Below are 20,771 nucleotides of genomic sequence, written 5' to 3'. Positions count from 1 at the left end.
TGCCCCTATTCTTCTGACTGTACTAATTTTATGAAACATGAAGGAACTAAGGAAAACCTTGCCCAGCAGACCAACAGCGGAAGCCACAATGTATATCGGTCTAGCCAAGATCCAGAACAGATTGTAAAACCTTATTTTGAGGAAGAATGTATCTGTATTGCAAGGTTACAGTCAGAATCTGCCCTTAAAGTACAATGTACAATTGAAAACGTCCCTGTACAAGCAGTGGTGGATACCGCAGCAGATGTTACCATCATCTCTGAAAACACCCATAACAAAATCCTACCCACCCCTACTTGTACGATGTCCATGAAGATGTTTGCAGCAGGTACAGATCAAAGCTTCTCTGCAAAATTAGTGGGACCACTACACTTGCGATTGGGAGAGATTCATCTGCTAACTCATATCTATGTTGCTCCCATTTTCGACCCAATGCTATTAGGAATAGACCTGCTGAGGAAATTAAGGGCAAAGATTGATGTGGAAAAACAACAATTATTTTGTCAAAATCAAATTATTCCTCTTGCAACAAATTCAACTGAAAATGTAAGTCCCAAGTGTGACATGGCACAAACAGGTTTACCAATGGATGATGGAAACCGAACAGCTATCAAGATTGCCATTCCCCACAAATTGATCATACCAGCCCAGTCAGAAGTAATCACTAATGTTGAGTTAAACTATCTGCCCAATTCACCATTTATGTACCTGGAACCATATAGAAATCTGCCAATTTCTGTGGGCCATACCCTGCACGTAACCAAACCAGTTGTTACAGTGTGCTTGATCAACACAGGTGATGAATGCTTCCTCATAAAAGGGACGGAAATAGGACAGTTGCTTCCCTGGAAGCAAGAGATATATTTGAGGGTGACGAAGATGACTGGCTGAATTTAACAGAAGTGGATGAACTCAGCAACCCCATGACAGAAGCGGAGGGGGAATGCTCCATATCAAGCACTTCCTGCCAGCCGATCCAACTACCAGACAAACTTATAGATCTCTGGCAGAGAGTTACGTCCACTCTGGGAGATGAGAGACTAGGTAAAGTTGAACAATTGCTGTGGGAATATCAAGACATATTTGCAGCCAGTGAATTTGACCTTGGTGACTTCCAAGCAATGCAACACCACATTGATACAGGAGATGCAAAGCCAATTAAACTAGGCTTGCGACGTACCACCGTTCACTTTACCAAAGAAGAAGATGAAATGTTAGACAAGATGCTTAAAGCAGGGGTAATACAACCCTCAACCTGGAGCTGGGCTGCTGCAACGGCACTATTGGTACGGAAGACAGATCTGTTTGTGCATCCAATTTGGCTTATTGGTAGATCCCCAGTTCATGAAGATTTCTAGCACAAAGCAGCTTTCCGTACATACCAAGGACGCTTGAGTTTAATAAACTCCCTTGAACTGTTCAATAACCCGAGGACATATTCTAGAATAATCAAGTGCTGAGAGGGTTAAACCAGAAAAGGATACTAGCCTTCCTCGATGATACCCTTGTCCTTGGAAAATATTTTGACGATCGTCTTTCAAACTTAAAACATCTCAGCTCCATGCCCAACAGACAAGACTGGTGGACGCTGCACAATAATATATTATACAATAAGCCAGAATCTCTTCTTACTTCACAATGACCACTTTGGACGAATGAAGTGATGGAGAATAAACCTGCTGAAATTGCCACTTCAAGAGATTTTGAAATTGGGTGTAAGCATATCCAGTACATGACATCAAGAAGCATGAAATAGCAAAGAGAGTGAGATCACAAGTCATATATATCTTCTTGCCACCCTCCAGTGATGTCAATGTGTTACTTAAGGCTGCTTACTGTGGTTAAAATATAAAAGTAAATATGAGAGGCCAGGACCTAACAACTCTAATCCATTTGGGATACCCACGACATAAGTTGAGAATGGCATTCTATGACCCTCAACAAAGATGCAAAATAACTCTCACAAATCAGATCACTTCAATCACCACCACAGTGTAGGTCATGACATGAGCAGCAGTTAAGAATTCTTATTCAGGTCAATTATTTCCTTGATAATAATTTCAAATCAAGGAATAAACTAGGCATGGCATGGGTAGCCTCCTTAAAGGCACAAGACCTGAACCACCGCTCTCTGACTAGTGAAGAATGGTCAAGAAGAGCGAAAAAAAAAATTTAAAAAATGGTGACATTATGAAGCTACATACCTAGGAAGAATATGTATTACTAATTGCTTCCATCATCTGTAGTGCAGTCAATGATAGATAGATTTTACAACAAAGGATGTGAGCTTATGTCTAAACCCATAAAGGAAGAGGGGTAATTATTGGCGAAATGTTAAAAAATTATGTTTAAAGCAAGCTCATAAGACTGCTAGGAAACCATTGAAGACAGAGTTGAATAGATGAAATTCGACTATGGAATTAGAAGAGGCAACAAAGTGCACTTTGAAGACAGAAAAAAAAAAAAAAAAGTAATAATAATAATAATTTATAACTGAATGCAATCCTGATCAGTCCTGCCAGCATCATTGCAGATTTCGTCTTCGGTGCAGTGTTATGTGTAAAAAACAGACACAAACTTTAAGAAGAAAGGTCAATCAAGAAGCCTCCAACTCTGTTATGACTCATATCTGTTGCTATGTACAAAAAGACAAACCCCAGACCATGGAAAGAAACAACAAAGTATGTATGACTGTCTGGAGCAACATCACGGTCTGTATCAACTGAGCAGAATAGCAACGAGTCGATGCCACCACTGTCAACATGGCAGTGACAGTGATGAAGGGGTTCAATTCCAAAGAAAATGCCAGAGAAGCTCAGCCTGATGATACTAGACTGGAACCAAAGGCTGAAGGAGAAAGGGTAGAGGTGACACTTTCACCTCCCATCAAAGGGTAGAGGTTTCACCTCCCCACTAAGAAACTTCTCACATCATGATGACTCAAGGACACAAGGGACTACTAGAGACACCAGGAGCAGACACCATGCACAGGGAGCCTGATGATACCCCAAGCAATCACAGGTTTGATGACAGCTAAAAAAGTGCCCTGAAACCAAGACCTGATGATACCAGGGTTGGAACCCCTCGGAACCACAGGCTTGATGATACCTGGTGTAAGCCCCCCTGAACCCAGAGACCTGATGATACCAGGGATGGTACCCCTCGGAATCACAGGCGAGGAAGGGAGAGAGCTACCCAGAGGCCCATCTGATAATGGCTCTAGAACCCGACCCAACCTGATGGAACCAGAATAAGCCAAGATGTGAGAAAGAGCCCATGAGGGTACCACGACGACCATGTGGGCCAGGAAATCATGGTAGTGGTACCCCTATGAACTGATAACATGAACACATGGGTGATCACCTCAAGCAGGAGAGGGAGGGAATTATGGCTATACATCAGCAGGTATTTTACTCCCTCAATCAGGTGAGTCAGAAGCATAAGCTTCAAAATGATGATGGATACCACCTTGTGACAGGACCTGTATTATAGACATTAACATGAATTGGTAACTGACATGGTTCCAACTATGCTTGTTTTATTTCTGACATTATCCCTGGTCATTGTCATCTTGTCAATTAATTACTAAAGACATTCCCTGGCCTGCTAGCAATAATGTAAATACTAAATAAGCTCTATTTTCAGCTGCATTGTTTTAGAGAAAAAAAAATGGGATATATATATAAATCCAGCCATTTTACAAGTGCAGCAAGCAATCACTGATATTGCCTTACAATTTTGATTGCTTATATCCCCAATGAAATTTAAAATATTGCATCCTTCCTAACAAGTTATCTTTTATAAATTTTGGTCCAACTTTTATAAGTACTATGTTCTGATATAGATATTTTAAGTAATGTTTTGGGACCCGACAAACTTATGCAAACATGAGATCTTCCCATCTATATCGGGTATAACCTCAGGAGGGAAAGCATTTTAGGAGGGGGAGGAATGTGGGGAAGATTTTATGTCACTGATTATTGTGATAGGTTTGTGTTGTTGTTGTTGTAAGTGTTTTGTTATGGTATGACTGTCGTGTCTTGATCAGGCTGTTGTGAGTAATCTTCATGTTGTGTTTGTTCACTGTCTCCCGCTTAAACGTGACGTCATCGTATCTTTTCTATAAAAGCTCTCGACACCCTTCATTCTTTCTCTTGACCACAGCCTTATTCAAAACAGACATACTATTCGCTTTCGTTGAATCTTCGCCAGATCCGATCCGCCATACTTTGGTATGTTATAAGAATCAGGCTATACCGGGACGGTTCCCGAAGTGCTCTAGAGCAGTTTTTATCCGCCCATATATGTCCTCTACATATATGGAGAACGCCCACTTCGGTGGAGACTTTTTCTGAACTTTTTCCTTATTTTTTACATCGTGAACGAGATTGGGAAATCTGTTCACGACACTGGAGATGATTTATTCCACATGCAAATCTGGTAATGGTAACGGACACGAAAGAGGGGGATGGGACGCGGGACGGGCCAAGTAACATCTGGAGGCGCAAGAGACACAGAGGAGAGGCTGAATTGAATGAGAAAGAGACAATAAGATGGAAAGAAGTGGAGATGGCAGCCCAGAATTGTGTCTGATGGAGGCGGTTTATGAACTCCTGGAGGAGTCAAAGGCCTAAGTAAGTATGAAAAGGAGATGGGATCAAGTTGGGGGTTGAATTTGGCATCTCTGTTCGTTCGTGGACAGGATTTAAAGTAAAGCACAGGTATACATTTGGCTCGACTATAGATAGAACGAAGTTGACGTCACTCAGGTCTTTGTTATTATTTTTCGCCATCCGCGTTTATGAATTCTCACAAAACTATTAACCAGACTATAAAATTTTAAGGTTACACATAGTTTTGTGTGTTGGTACGCTATACTTCCGGATGGCAATGTTGTGAGCTTTTCAGCCAAGTGCACACTATCTATTTACACTACACAACAAAACTGCAAATTGGGGAAAATTTTCTGATTTGCACTGCAACTTCAAAATCTGCATGTTGCAAATGTTTGACAAATTCTTTCATTCTGTTTTTAATTTTGCGTTCTCCACAGTGATGAAGATTTTTTAATTGTAATTTTGTTTTCCCAACTTTGTGCCTATTTCCAAATCAGCATAATTTCTGGCAAAATTTGACATTTTTTGTCCCATAATTTTGAGTTTGAGATTGCGTAATTCCGAGGGGATATTTTATTACATGGGTTGCATGTAGTTAGTTGTTAGGTGTGATACAACATATTTAGAAACCTGCAAAACTTTTGCAAAATTTACTTATATTCTTCTGCAAAATTCATCATTTTACTTTGCAAAATTTTGAACTATTTTCTGCGGGGTCAGCTATACATGTGACTGTTACTGCACCCCCCCCCCCCTCCCAGCCAGGGCCAAGACAAAACTAAGTTATCTCATTCCAAGACAAAGAAAGAAAGCAATTTGGAAAACGATATAGGGGCATTATATACATAGAAGACATAGTAAGTGACCTCCCTGCTCACTATGGGAGGTCAAAAAACCCTACACAGGAAAACAATTTTGCTTCTGCATCTGGGACTTTCACCAAAGACTTGACAACATCAAACGCATTGCTGCAAGGAATCTTCACCTATTTTTCACCACACATTCCAAATAGTTTTTTTAATGCATGGCAGAATCTCCAGACTTAAAAAATATTAAAAAATAGAACTTTATATAGCACAATATCCACTAAATGTGCTCAAAGCGCTTTACAAGGGGTCCCTGATAGTCAACAGAAACATTTAACATGTAGGACAGGACATGCTGCCTGTTAGGCGATATTACAATTTTCCGGACAAAAACACCGCTGTTAACAGCCAGGTACTCATTTTACACCTGAGTATGATGAGAGAATGTGAGTAAAGAGCCTTTTCCAAGGACTCAACTATGCGCCGAGTGCGAGGCTCAAACCCAGGACCTTACAATCTGAAAACGAGTGTCATAGCACTAGACCCCATAGCCGCACAGAGAAGAAAAACAAAAAAAAAAAACAGTTATTCTCAAGGTACAATATAAAAACAAGTAACACATTTAGGGGTAGAGTATGTACACAATGTATTCAGTATCTCTCATCTCATCAGTCAAACCATAAAAACATTTTGTCATCAATCGCTGTCCTCATCAATGTCCTCTTCCTCGTCGCTTTCATTCTCCTCCTCCTCATCATCATCATCACCTCCCTCGAATTCCATCACTTCTTCATCTTTCTTTTTTGCTGTTAAAGAAGATAAAACAGAAAGTGCAAACACATAAGCTTTGAAAATAAAACTTTTTTAAAAATAAAAAAACATTGATAAATTAAAAGTAATTTAACAAATATCTTAATAACTTGAGTATTTATTTAACGCACCTAAACGTGCTTTACAACAGGTCCCTAAACAACAGCAACACTCAACAAGTAAGATGAGCCATAACACATGTTAAGTGATATTACAATTTTTCAAAACAGAGACAACGCTGTTAATGACCAGGTACTCATTTTAGACCTGGCTACGATGACATAATTTCAGTAATATTTAATAATTAAATAAAATTTATATAGCACCAACATCCACGTAAAATGATCAATGGCGCTTCACAAGGCAAAGGTGATTGGAGAATTTAAAGGAAATGAAATGTTAAATTTTGAAATATTAAGGGAAAGTTATTTATTTGAACTGCAATGAGAAAAATGAGTGAATAATATTAATATATAAAAATGAGCGATATGAATGTTAATATTTATAAAATTCTGATGATTTGACAGACACACACACACAAAAACTTACGTTTGACTCGGACACTTTCAGGTCTATCGGACTGTTGTTTCTGCTTGATCTTCTTGAATTTCCCTGTATTATTCCAGATGCCTGTCACCGTTACATGGAAATCCGCCATCTTGTGACCAAAATGTTTCTGGGGAAAACAATCAAAAGCATACATTAGAGTCATTATTATTCTGCGCGGCTATGTGGTCTTGTGATATGAAACTCGCTTTCGGATCGGAAGGTCCTGGGTTCGAGCTCGCTCAGCGCATAGTTGAGTCCTTGGAGAAAGCTTTTTACTCACATTCTCTCACCGTACTCAGGTGTAAAACGAGAACCTGGCCGTCAACAGCGTTGTTTCTTTCGCAAAAAAAAAAATAAAAAATTGTAATATCGCCTAACAGGCGTCATATCTCGTCCTACATGTTATGTGTTGCTGTTGGACAGGGACCCCTTGTAAAGCGCTTTAAGCACATTTAGTGGATATTGCGCTATATAAAAGCTCTATTTTTTTTTTTATTCTATTTTTTTTAAAAGCAACATAAATGGTCTTTTAGTATGTGAAGATTGAATTTAATGTAATGCAGTTCTTCAGCCACTTCCATGTGACTTTGCGGTCTTGATAAAAATCTGAAAAATTGTGTATGAAACTACAGTGCCAGAAAAAAAAAATCAGCCTGGGGATAGAATCTCTCATCTCTTGATTACCGGTCAGACGTGCTACCATTACACCCATCTATTGGATAACATCTGTGTCTTAACTCACTCAGTTTTTAGTTTTTAAGGATTTCACGGCGGTTGCAACACATTCATATCAGCGCCAGTAAAAAGGAAGAAAATTGTATAGTAAAAAGTTCTAGAATTACAATTAAAGCACAAAAGAAAAGGTCAGACAAAGGAGAATTGGTTCAAATAGGGAACAGATGTAGATTCCAAGAGCCCACAGTCAAAGTACTTAGTTTGAGATCACCTAAAAGTCTCATCCAGACACAAGCACAGGTCCCAACTAAGAGGAATACACTCAAATGTTTACCAATTATATAATATAATATGTAGTCTAAACATAATACAATGCATAACAGAGAGATGATTTACAAGGAAAAAATATCATCTCCCAAGACTATAACTATACATTCGACTGTTTCCCTCCCAGCCAAGGAACCTCGACCAGGGTCAGGACAAAACCAAGTAATCTCATTCCAAGACAATGACAGGAAACAATTGGAAAACGGGTATGGGGGAATAGAAGACACAGCATGTACCTCCCTGCCCACTATGGGAGGTCAGGATCCCCACCCAGTAACTCACTCAACCCTGACACAGACTACAGATAGTACGAAGATGACGTCACTCAGGTCTTTGTTATTGTTTTTTGCCATCCGCGCTTATGAATAATGCTCACTGAACCGTATTAACCCAACTATAAACGTTCATGGATACACACAGTTTTGTGTGTTGGTCTGTTATGCTTCCGGATGGCAACGTTATGAGCTTCTTAAGCAAGCGCATACTATCTATATCCGTAGTATACCTGGGGTTACTTTTACCCCATGCCTATTTATTACATTTTTCTGAGACAAATTATAGTTATAGGCGTAGTATCAAAGCTAGTGCTTTTTAGTTTTTACATGTTAATGACAGTTGAATAAAATTATCTACGTATAAGCTCATTTTTTAATAGGTATATTTTTTCCAATTACGAAAATTAGCAAAAATCTCTAGGATTGAGTGAGTTAACCCTCTCCTTACAAGCCATTTTCAAAATTTTCCCCAAAACTTCACACCCACCCTCTTACTAAAACAGAAATGCAACATTCTATACATAATATTGTTCGACAATATGGGCTCTATTACAGAATGTCAAGTTTTTATAGCTATAGCAAAAAGAAAAAGAAATCTGGATGAGAAAAGTGACGGTTGCATCGTAACAAATGTGATGATTTTCCGATAGGTGGTAAGGAGAGGGTTAATGGTGGTAAGTCTGACCGATAATCAGTCAGGCTGGCTAATGTTTTGTGATGTTTATTTTTTCTCTCGTATTTTTCTTTCTAAATCGTCTGGACTTGTGTCACACACACATTTTCAAGACTATTATCTTACGCCTGTTCCCTAATTTGTTTAAAATCTAAAATTGAGCCTTTTTTATACAGCGCAATATCCACTTAACGTGCTCAGCGCGCTTTACAAGGGACATTTGGCCAACAGCAACATTTAACACGTAGGACGGGACATGACGCCTTTTTAGGCGATATTACAATTTTTTTCGGACAGAGACAACACTGTTAACGGCCAGATACTCATTTTACACCTGAGTATGGTGAGAGAATGTGAGTAAAGAGCCTTCTCCAAGGACTCAACTATGCGCAGAGCGAGGCCCGAACCCTGGAACTTTCGATCCAAAAGCGAGTGTCATACCACTAGACCACATAGCTGCACACAAAATACACCCAACCATCGGGTAACCTCTGTGATGTAATGGTGGTACGTCTGACCGATAATCAGTCGAGGCCAGCTAATGTTTTGTGATGTTTTTTCTTGTATTTTTCTTCCTAAATCTTCTGGACTTGTTTCATACACATACTTTCAGACTTTTATCTTACGCAAGCTGCCTAATTTGTTACTTTGTAATCGTGCAGTATGACATGACCACGGGGAAAAGAATCTATCAAAGTTCCTGTAGCATTAAAAGGGTGGTGGGTGGGAATTGTTTGCTACCCTTTGAACAAGACACTTGTCTTTTGCAAAGTGCTTTCTACCAGACCTAAAGGACCCATTTATCCAATAAATGCTAGATGGACATGAAATTTGAAACAACAAATACCTAGACCTATTGACTAATCTAACAATTGATCAACAAATGATGTTTGTCATTTTTTCATTGTCGGCATTTTATACGTCTGTACAAAAAATTTCCTTTTTGGATGAATAAAGTACATTATTATTATATTATTATTATTATTATTATTATTATTATTATTATATTATTATTATTATTATATTATTATTATTTTTTATTATCATTATTTTTTATTATTATTATTTTTTATTATTATTATTACTATTATTATTATATCATTATTATTATTATTATTATTATTATTATTATTATTATTAAAAACAAATGTGATTTTTTAAAGATTGCATATCATGTCATGTATAAGTCACTGAAAGGATATATTATCATAGTTAACCCTTCAGAGGAAAAGATAAGAAATACATATTTTTTCACCCGGAGACCTAATTTTGATTGTGTTGAAGGTCCAAAAATATCATGTCATTAAAAACAAACACACAATGAAATTAAGGCCAAACTTTTCTTACCAAAATTCTGCACTGCTCTGGGTTTAACACTTGTCCCTTCTCACACACTGTGTGTTCCCGCATAAGGTGGATTACACCTGAAAATAATATTTTTAAAAATATATATGTACATATATATAAATTATGTAAAAGTAGGCTCTCCATTATTAAAATTGTTCAGTTAATACTTTTAAAACACTATGCATCAAAATTTACATCATATCTGCAAAAAGGAGTTCACTTAAGATGTTTAGTGAGTATGATTAAAAATGTGATAACAAACATTTAGGCCCTATCATCCATAGGTGTTTTAATGAAATAGAAGCATGCTATACAACAAAAAAAATGGTATTGTTTAAGAACCATTAGGTTCATGGAGCAGAAGTTAATTTTTGTTTCATAGACTGTGTGTTATTTCATATTCAAGAAATAGGAACGTTTGTTGCTTAAGTATCAACCTTGATCATTAAAAACAACTGAAATGACGAAACATTAACAAATGAGAATCCAATAGAAATAAGCCATAAATATTTTAAAATTCTCAGATTAATGATTTATCATCATGAAAATATTTAAGAATGAAATTAAAAAAAAAAAAACCCAGGTTTTTAAACATCCTTACAAGGCTTTTTAAGACTCTAAAAAGAAACAAACAAAAAAAAAAAAAAAACAAACTCGAATGACTCTGTAAAAATACAAAACCAAATTTTCATCAGAGGAAAAAATAAGAGAAAAAAAAAGGAAACTTGGAAAATCCACAGGACAAAATAAATTGATTGACAGCTCCATATTAAGTACAACCAACTTATAATATGTTGTGTCAAAGACTCCTTTTCTGCCTCTATATACTGTTAGCAATGAAATATCTTAATAAATGTGTCAGTGCATAACGTAATCAGTTGGAAGGCGAAAATTTTGGTTTTGCATTTTTTTGCATTTTCTGAAATAATATACTCCCCAGAGCATTTTAATCTTTATTTGAAGTAAATCGGGGGATTTTTCATGAAGTTATAGTCACATTTATGGCGAAGGTATCCAGCAACTTTTCTCAAATTTCATACTTTTTCAAGTTGACTAGCTGTAATAAATATTTAGAAGTGAAATAAAGCTTTGATACTTACCGAAGATCTACAAAAAGGGTTGATTTAATTATTTATGACAAGCGAAAATAAAATTGCCAGTCCCGACAATGTTGTTATAAACGGGTTGCATTGCTCCTTAAATTCACGCATTTATACCTATATTCCATTTGATGCTGTTAAAAAAAAGAAGTCCTTCAGAACCATTAGGGCCCATGGAGTTTATCCCAGTTTCTATAGCATGAAACGGACAATAGCAATTGCTTGCTATCCTTTGGATAGGACGCTAGTCTATCGCAAAGTACTTTCCACCAAATCTAACAGACTCAACTAGCTACCCATTCACTGCTGGGTGGACAGGACGATTAGAAAAAAAATCTCGACTGCATGCAGGATCGATCTGGGTACCCGTTACCTCTTTTTAATTCTGTTGGTAATCCTAGCTGTCTAAGTTGTGGTTCCAGGGCATGAGAAAAGTCGGGCATGGGTCCTTTTTCCAGGATGACAGTCTGTGTTGCTGTCGTGCCCGATCGAGCAAAGTCTGGGATGTATAGCCCGTTAAAATACCTAGAGAAAGAGAAAAGAATATAACAAACAGACATTTATGTAGAATAAATATTAAAGAATAATAAAATTATTTTTTAAAACGTGAGCTTACGTATAATGCAATACCAACATGTGCTAAAAATCTTTTACATGGGGTCTCAAGCTGACCGTAACAACGAATACACAAGGCAAGACAGGATGCCTGTAAGACAATTTTACAATTTGACTTCGACAGACATAGCACTGTTACCGGGCAGCCAGGTACTAATTTTACACTTGAATATGGTATGTAACTAAGTGTATAGAGCCTGTTCCAAGGATTAAACTTAGTGCCAGCCACAGTGGGACTCGAACCATGGACCTATCCCCAGTGCCATACCACTAGACCACAAGACTGGCCAGTTTATACATCATTTGGACAAATATCCATTCTTAAGAAAAAAATAAAATAAAAAAGGGGTGGGGATCAAAAATGTTCCGTACAGCCAATGTTAAATTTTTGCCACCAAGCAGAATAGGATTCAATAGTCGGATATCATGTCCGCCCAGCAACCAGCAGCTTGGTTCTAAACAAAGAAAATCGGTACTTTTGCTTCTTCATGCTCTAGAACTTTTTCACATGTCATGTGATCAGAATGTATAAAAGTCAAAACATGATCAGATTTATAATGCTTTTCTCCTCTGGATACATTTTTTTTATGCTCGCCTGAGAAGTATTTCATAAGGACGACCACCATTGTTCAGATAGTTTAGAATCAGGTACTAAGTTACTATGCGTCAATATGAGGGAAGTGACATCATGACTGTTGAAGCCAATTACTGGCAAATCTAAAAATTATAAATCTACCTTTAACAAATTAATATACAAGTAACTTGTAAACCTTTTTCAAATTAATTCTACCACTCATTGGCTTAAACGATTATTTTAAATGTCTGCTAGGGCATAATGATCTCAGTCATTTTCCCTTGGAAATTGCCATCTGGTTGCCCTGTTGCCAGATCCATTTATACACCTCTACAGGACCGATTTTGATCGTTGATGGCTCAAAAGATTTGTCTCGATCTATGTTAATATCCACAATAGAGTAGAATAATAATCAAAATAGATAAGTGCGTGTTTGTAAGAGCCTTTATTTTTCCACTAATAATGCAAATTCTCTAATAGTTTTTTTTTTTTAAAAACAACTTTAGCTTTTATACAGCGCAATATCAACTAAACATGCTCCAGTACCCTACCCACTAGCAAAACGTAACATGTTGAATGAGACATAATCTTTCCACTGTTAACAGCCAGGTACTCATTTTACATAAGAGTATGGTGAGAGAATGTGAGTCAAGAGCCTTTTCCAATGACTAAACTATGCGAGGTTTGCCATGTCTTTTGACATACTTTCTTCTGTGACATCCTGCATGCTTTCAAATCATTGAATCTTGTTTTTGAAACAGCACAGCCATAAATTCACAAGTTGTACAATATCAAAATGATATATCATACACACTTCTTCAGATCAAGTTATTCAACAAAATTACCGCAAAAATTATTTTTAAAAAAATAAAATATACCGCAACACCATAACTGCACGTTAAGAAAGAAAAAACAAAACATCCAACTTACTTGAGAACATCTTCTTCCGAGGCATTTGTAAACATGAGCCCCATCTGTCCCCTCAAATGGGCTGAAACTTTGTAGAGGTTCTTCTGGTGTTCATCCTCCTTACTCTTCCCCAGGGCAAACATCATCACTTTGTTCTTGCCAAAGAAAAATCTAAAAAAATAAAATAAGATTGTAAGAGAGTAAGAACAAAGACAGAATTAGAATCAGGGTAGCCAATTCAAGAGACAAAAATTTACTGAACTTTTACATAAAGACACTGACCGACTCCTTTCTGGGTGCCGAGTTCCAGTAAAAAAAACATTATGTACTTACCTTTTTTCCGTTTTGCAGCAGTGATGACAATGTCAATTTATCAAACAGGAGGAAAATGTATCGGTCCATCGGTCAAACTCAAACAAAATCATAACATATAATATCATAATTTCGTATATCATATTACTACTTCAATACTTCTAGTGTGTATCTATTCTTAATAGTAGAGAGATAACTTACTATTAATATACTTTATGTAATTTTTGAATGAATTGTCATTTCCTAAAAACGATTTTTTAAAATAACCTTCTATTCAAGAGGTTTATAATTAACGTTTGATCAAAAGGCCTGACAGGATTTGTTTCTACCTGTTTTATCTTTGTTACGGATCTTAGAAATAAGACTCAAGTATCTTTAATAAACCAAAATTGTTAAACATGTAAAAACAAAAATAAAAAGAGCAAACCAAGTTGAGCACATCTTATTTATATCATTGTAACACATTAACATCATCTATCTATAACCAGATGAAGTTTATAAAGATAACATGAAGATTGATAGAAGAATGGCTTAGAGAGATCAGTGAACCAAATTTTTATTAATAAGTGGCAATTTTTATCAATTTTGGCACCAAATACAAAAGTTATTTTCATTTTCAAATAATAAAATAAAATTCCCTTTATTCATCCTAAAGGGGAAATTTTTTTTTATCTAGGGTCTATTCCAAGGGAAGACTGGCATCAGCTGCAGTCAGACCTGCCAACCCTTCACATTCCAAAAGTGGAGTCAGAACGCCTGAAAATAGGAATTTCAGACAAATAAATAGGAAATTCACTTCTTTCACAACCCCCCCCCCCCCCCTTTTGCTCTTTTTTATTCTTCTTAGCATTATCATCACTTTTGTAAATCAGAATTTTAGAGAAGATGGCGGAATAGTACAAAATGGAAGAGTGAAAATAGGAATGATTCCGCCAAAAGCGGAAGACTTGGCAGGTATGGCTGCAGTGCAGCGCCGCAAATTGATCTAGGGCGAGGTGACTTTTACACAGCACACGGCAGGTGATTGAGGGTACGAAGCAAAGACAGTACTGCTCAGACACGCTGCTCCCTGCTTCAGACACCACACCAAACTTTCAATTTATACCATTAAAACGTGAAAAAAAAAATATGCTTAAAATTCAAATGATTTTTTTTTTTTCGTGGCATATCCAAATGTGACCCTTCGCCTCAAAACGGTATTAAGTCGGGATGGTTAAGATGTTGAAAATTGAAAGCCAGAAATATCAGACATGTGTTGAGTTTGTAAGTTTTATTCAGGAGAATGGATACCATATGTTACGGTGCTAATGCCAACAATTTATATTTTTGACCAGATTCACATTTAATTTGGCTTTTAAGCATTTGGTTCGTTCCAACATAATACCGTTTTGAGACGATGGGTCACAAATGTGATTGAATCTCAAGCCCATTAAAAAAAATAAAAATCGTTCAAATTTTTAATCTCTCCACTTTTAATGTCACACATAATTGGAAAGCTTAGATTTAGATTAAGCTCTTAAAGATGGTAAAAATAAATAAATAAATAAATCAAGATATGTATTGATCAAATGCGGCTATGTGGTCTAGTGGTATGACACTCGCTTTCGGATCGGAAGGTCCTGGGTTAGAGCCTCGCGCTCGGGCATAATTGAGTCCTTGGAAAAGGCTCTTTACTCACATTCTCTCACCGTACCCAGGTGTAAAATGAGTACCTAGCCGTTAACAGCATTGTCTTTGTCCGAAAAAGTGTAATATTGCCTAACAGGCATCATGTCCCGTCCTACATGTTAAATGTTGCTGTTGACCAGGGACCCCTTGTAAAGCTCTTTGAGCACATTTAGTGGATATTGCGCTATATATAAAGCTCAAATTTTTTTTTTTTTTTTTAAATCAAAAACTTGAAAGTCTCGCATCTGACAGTTACCACAAAGCCTAGAAAGAATTTCCTATTCCAGGTTTAAACTCTTAAATGGATGTTAGAGCTGAAGGCCCGTAGTCGCCCGATGGTTTCTGTGCATTTTATTATACTTTTTTTCAGTGCTGATTCAGGTTATTAACCCAGAGATGACAACTGATGAAAACGAATTTTCTTCACAGTTATACAAAATGACTTGGTATTGGAGAATTTTTGTGGCAAATGTTACGCGCACAGCCTCATTCATTACAATCAAATTTAAAAGTAAATAATAATGTGAAATTGAATGTAAGCTTCAATTGAATTACATAAACAGATCACATGAACGTTTCGGGTTTTCCCTTTATCAACAAATCTGGATGAATGAAACACTACAGATGAAGGAGATAATGTGGTAGTGACATTGTTAATGCAGTTTAGAAATTGAAATATAAAAACGTTTTTATATTTCACTTTCTAAACTGCATTACACAGTTCCTCTCCACCTCCCCTCTTTTCACTTAATTGCGCACCTTTTCGAAATATCTATTATTCTATTTTAATTTGTGCTTCCTTACAAAGGAGCATACTATTTCCTGCCAACCAGTGTTTTGTTTATTCGTCTTAACAACGCCATTGCCACATTACCTCCATCTGTAGTGTTTCATTCATCCCGTTTTGTTGATAAAGGGGAAACCCGAAATGTTCATTTGATCTGTTTTTGTAATTAAATTGAAGCTTACATTCAATTTCACATTATCATTTATTTATTCAAGCTTCGAGCAGCAACATTGACATCAAATTTTAAAGACAAAAGAATCCAAACCACTCGCCTGCTGTCTTTCCACGTAGTTCTGACACTTTTCAACTCTGCATTTCTCATGTTGTCTACTGAAAATGTGAATATTCTTTGATACCGGTCTACTGTGTCTCGGATCTGTGGATCAGTTTTAGAAAAAAATACTTAAAATCAGGGTTGCCAATTCAGGAAGCAAAAACTTACTGAACTTTTACACAAACACATAGACCGACCGACCCCTTTCTGAGTAAAAAGGAATTATATACCTACTTTTTTTTTGTTCCCCGTTTAGCAGGCGATTGGAAAATATATGAAATGGACAGTGGATAGGAGAATGTTGAATGACAATAATTAACAATGGCTCCATTCTATATTTTCTATTGAAATATAGACACTTTAGTGGGACTCACGGTGCTAAAAACTCCATAGCATTTGACAGTTCTGATCCAGGATTGCCAATTCAGGTAGCAAAATTTTACTGGACTTTTATGCAAACACATAGCACAACCCCTTTTTCTGAGTGCTGAAAAAAGTAAAAAGACACTATGAACTTACTATTTTTTTTTTCCGTTTGGCAGGTGATTGGAAAATACTGACGATTTATACTGGATTCTGTAAATATTCGGAAAATATGCAACCTTGCTGAACTCTGGCCAAAATGTCCACTGAAAACTTCTAAACTAAAATCATCTCCATCATCAAATACACAAATGAGGAACTGACTTGACACGCAAGAACTAACTGGGAAATTTTTTTTTGATGATGTAAGTAAGGGAGGCTACTCAGTAATAATAAGCATCAGAATTCAAGTGAGAGCCCCTGATCTCTGGTTTTCAGTCACTATCTTTGTTTTGTTTGTTTTTAAGGGTTTTATGGCGCTTGCAACACATTTAGGTCATATCAACGCCAGTAAAAAGGAAGAAATTTGGATAGTAAAAACATTCTAAAGGAACAATTAAAAGGACATGAGGAAAAAGTCAGACATAGGGGAATGATTCAAATAGGGAACAGATGTAGATTCCAAGAGCACACTATCAGTGTACTTAGTTTGAGATCACCTAAAAGTCTCACCAAGACACCTGCACAAAGATCCCACTCCGAGGAACACACTCAAATGTTCACAAATCATATGTTACAAGTAAAAAAAATAACAGTACATAACAGAGAGATGATTTACAAGGAAAAGAATATCATCTCCCAAAACTATAACTATACAGTCGACTGTTTCCCTCCCAGGCAAGAACTCCGGCCAGGGTCAGGACAAAACCAAGTAATCTCATTCCAAGACAAAGACAGAAAGCAATTGGAAAACAGATACAGGGGGATAGAAGACACAGCAAGTACCTCCCTGCCCACCATGGGAGGTCAGGAACCCCACCCAGTGTCACTATGTTTAAAACATTGGACAAGCTGTGGGGGGAAAGGAAAAGAATTACTGTCCTGGTGCACTATGGTCACTCTCTAGGGAAAGAGATTGAACAGGCTATGTGATCTAGTGGTATGACGCTTTCGGATCGGAAGGTCCTGGGTTCGAGCCTCACTCTGCGCATAGTTGAGACCTCTTTACTCACATCCTCTCACCGTACTCAGGTGTAAAATGAGTACATGGCCATTACCAGTGCCGTCTCTGTCGGAAAAAAATTGTAATTTCACCTAACAGGCGTCATGTTCCGTCATACATCTTAAATGTTGCTGTTGGCCACGGGACCCTTGTAAATAAAGTGCTTTGAGCATGTATAGTGGATATTGCGCTATATAAAAAGCTCAATTTATTAAATAGAAGGTTAAACATACAGAATGATTGAGAAAGATTGAACTGAGATGAGTCTTGACAGAGTGCCAAGACAGAAGCTTAAGTTAACATGCATTAGAGAATATGAAGATAAAATATCCAGGTCTTGTACTTTTGCACGTATGGCTCTGGACTCTGAGAGATACAAGGTAAGGAAAGAGTGCTTGAAATAAAAACAAAACAATTTAATTCAGAAAATTTGGTCTTCACTTTTATTTTATATATATTAATATTATATAGTAGACCTACAGAGCCATGAATCCCAAGAGTTTTTATCCTAGTCTCGAAATATTAAATGGACTATAGCAATTGCTCACTACCCTTTCGATAAGAAGCTAGTCTACCGCAAAAGTACTTTCTGCCAGATTTAACTAATGGTAGCGTCAATTGGGAAGGACCTTGACAATTGTCACATCGTCAATTGCCAAGGACCGTGTCAGTTCATCAACTACGCATGTGTACGTTTAATTGCCACGGAGTACCTTTAGTGTCACCAAGTGATGTATTGCCATCTAATACTCTCTTTTACTCTTACTTTCTCTGTCATTTTCTCTTTTTTTTTTTTCTCTCACACTCTCTCTCTGTCATTTTCTCTTTTCCCTCTCTGCCATTTTTTCCTCTGTGTGTGTATTTCTCTGTCATTTCCCCCCCCCCCCCCTCTCCTCTCTCTCTCTCTCTCTCCTCTCTCTCTTCTCTCTCTCATTTCTTATATTCCTCTTTTTGTCACGGACATTGCCAGTTGGTAGATCGTCAACTATTTACTCTTCTTAACTGCCACAGATTGATCTTGTTGCACAAATGTTTTACGTTAATAGTTCCTTATTAAGACGATGTGCAGTATATTTCCTTTAAAATAAAGGAAATCTTACTTTTCTATATAATCTATCTAGATAGGACTTGGCAGGGATTTGCCACTTCGTCCTTCTGGGGTTTTTTTCCGCGCTGAATCCGAAATCAACAGTAATTTTTGTTTTGATATTATTTTAACTCATCTTGAAATTCGTGAAAAGACAAAAATTAAAAACACATGCCAACAAGTGTTGACTTGATCATTTCCACGATTGTTGACAAGGAATGAGTGAATGGAAGAAAGTGACGGATTTGAGATTCGTATGCGCGCAAATTGAGGTTCAACTGAAATCACCACATGCAGCTGAAGAGTTCCAATTTGTCTCCTTGGCAGTTGATGAACCGTCAACTACCAAGGACTCACTCCTTGGCAATTGACACTTCCTTAACAAACCCAAGTGTCCCTTAGCTTGTAAGGCTACCAACTGAGCTTTTGGGACTTACCTTTTCTATGAGTTTCTGTTTCAATTCCAATCCTTTCTTTTGAACCTGTGTCAGAGACACTAAAAATGGAAAAAATGATAGAAATTCATGTATAAATAATATAATAAGACCATCATTTATGTTAAAAGTTAAAAGAATCTGTACTCACTAACAAAAGGCAAGATTTCAATTTCATGGTGACGGATCAGGATCAGAATCATTTTCTGCTCTTTTTGCTTACTGTAGGTATTATTATTTTTTATTTTTGGTTGATGTGCTATACTATAGAATAATAACTGAGCAAGTGAGGTACTGGTTTTGATCCAGCATTATTTCATAACCTTTTTGAACATTCTCATTCTATCCAAAATCAAAGTGTATTTTTTTCCGAACTAGAGAGCTGCGCCGGGGTTACCAATACTTAGCTTCCTTACCAGGACCAATCATTCGTTTGGACAGAAAAATAAATAAAAAACTTACCGCTTACCGTTGAAAGCAGAGATTTGAAGATGCATTAGTTTTCTATCAAAAAACATTCGGTACTAGACAATCCTTGATGAATTTCAAATGTTGTGTTTGAAATTATATCCTAAATATTTTCATGATTCATTCCTCGTGAAATCGTGTGTTTTTACATCTGGTTCCAATGGTGCCGCGCAAAATAAACAAAGGTTTTTTAAAAAGTTTGAGAAAACGATGCGGAAAAAAGTGTCCCTAGATAGGTATGCATTTTGGTGCATTAGTGCAGTAAAAATTGGTGCGCAAAATTAGTTCGTAGCGGATGAGAGACTCTGTGTGTGTGTGTGTCCCTTTCTTTTCTTTTTATTTTTGGGAGTGCCTACGTACACGGTAACGGGCATCTAGCCTCAGGATCTACGTACACGTAAACTGGTTTACCGTTGCAACACAAGCAATAGATGGTCCTCGCTGTCGTGATCGCCCGCGCTCGTGTGTGTGTGTTATTTTTTTAAAAATCAAAACAATTTTAACCATTAATGGCGAGATTCTATCTTACACTCCCTAAACTCCAGATCTTAGTCTTAACCCTCGAAGTGTCAAGGGCCGATTTAATCGGCCGCTCGGCTGCCCCCATAACGTTCGGGCCGATCTAATCGGCCCTAGTTTAAAGTGACTATACAACGACCGGCACTCTAGACACACATAAGAACTCTGTTGTGTGAAGTCCTTGATGTGTCTTCTTTCGTTTTTTTCTCGTTTCCTTCTTGCCAACAGACCGTTGAACCGTGATTTTCAGCGTTCTTTTCACACGTTTACCGCATCTCGAAATGACCGATTCTGAGCCACAACCAGGGCCTTCGGGCCTCCATAGATCTAGAAATAGATCTACTTTAGCTAATAGAAACCTATTTGGCAGAGTAGGCCTAACAGTAACACTTGTGACCTTCAAATGGACAGTTATTTGACT

The 20,771-nt window shown here is 37.1% G+C and overlaps 2 protein-coding genes across 4 annotated transcripts in view; one reads left to right on the top strand and one right to left on the bottom strand.

Moving 5' to 3' along the window:
• The first annotated feature begins 923 nt into the window (after positions 1 to 923).
• Positions 924 to 1,358, top strand: LOC144956377 (uncharacterized). The gene has a single exon (XM_078886875.1). The coding sequence runs from the start codon at positions 924 to 926 to the stop codon at positions 1,356 to 1,358; it is 435 nt and encodes a 144-aa protein (XP_078743001.1).
• A 4,693-nt stretch (positions 1,359 to 6,051) lies between these two features.
• LOC144957268 (mRNA turnover protein 4 homolog) overlaps positions 6,052 to 20,771 on the bottom strand; it is a 524,240-nt gene continuing 509,520 nt past the window's right edge. For all 3 annotated transcript variants that reach the window (XM_078888362.1, XM_078888363.1, XM_078888361.1), the window contains exons 2-8: positions 19,367 to 19,425; positions 16,316 to 16,419; positions 13,298 to 13,447; positions 11,552 to 11,703; positions 10,079 to 10,155; positions 6,782 to 6,908; positions 6,052 to 6,228 (exon numbers count right to left, since the gene is read on the bottom strand). In XM_078888362.1, the coding sequence (XP_078744488.1) occupies positions 6,119 to 6,228; positions 6,782 to 6,908; positions 10,079 to 10,155; positions 11,552 to 11,703; positions 13,298 to 13,447; positions 16,316 to 16,365 (666 nt within the window). In that variant the 5' untranslated portion in view covers positions 16,366 to 16,419; positions 19,367 to 19,425 and the 3' untranslated portion in view covers positions 6,052 to 6,118. The remainder of the gene's footprint in view (positions 6,229 to 6,781; positions 6,909 to 10,078; positions 10,156 to 11,551; positions 11,704 to 13,297; positions 13,448 to 16,315; positions 16,420 to 19,366; positions 19,426 to 20,771) is intronic.

The sequence above is a fragment of the Berghia stephanieae genome, chromosome 11, assembly GCF_034508935.2.
Source record: "Berghia stephanieae isolate SIO BIC M18660-M18661 chromosome 11, UCSD_Bste_1.3, whole genome shotgun sequence".
Classification (NCBI taxonomy): Eukaryota; Metazoa; Mollusca; class Gastropoda; order Nudibranchia; family Aeolidiidae; genus Berghia; species Berghia stephanieae.
This window is presented reverse-complemented; position numbering and strand designations above follow the sequence as displayed.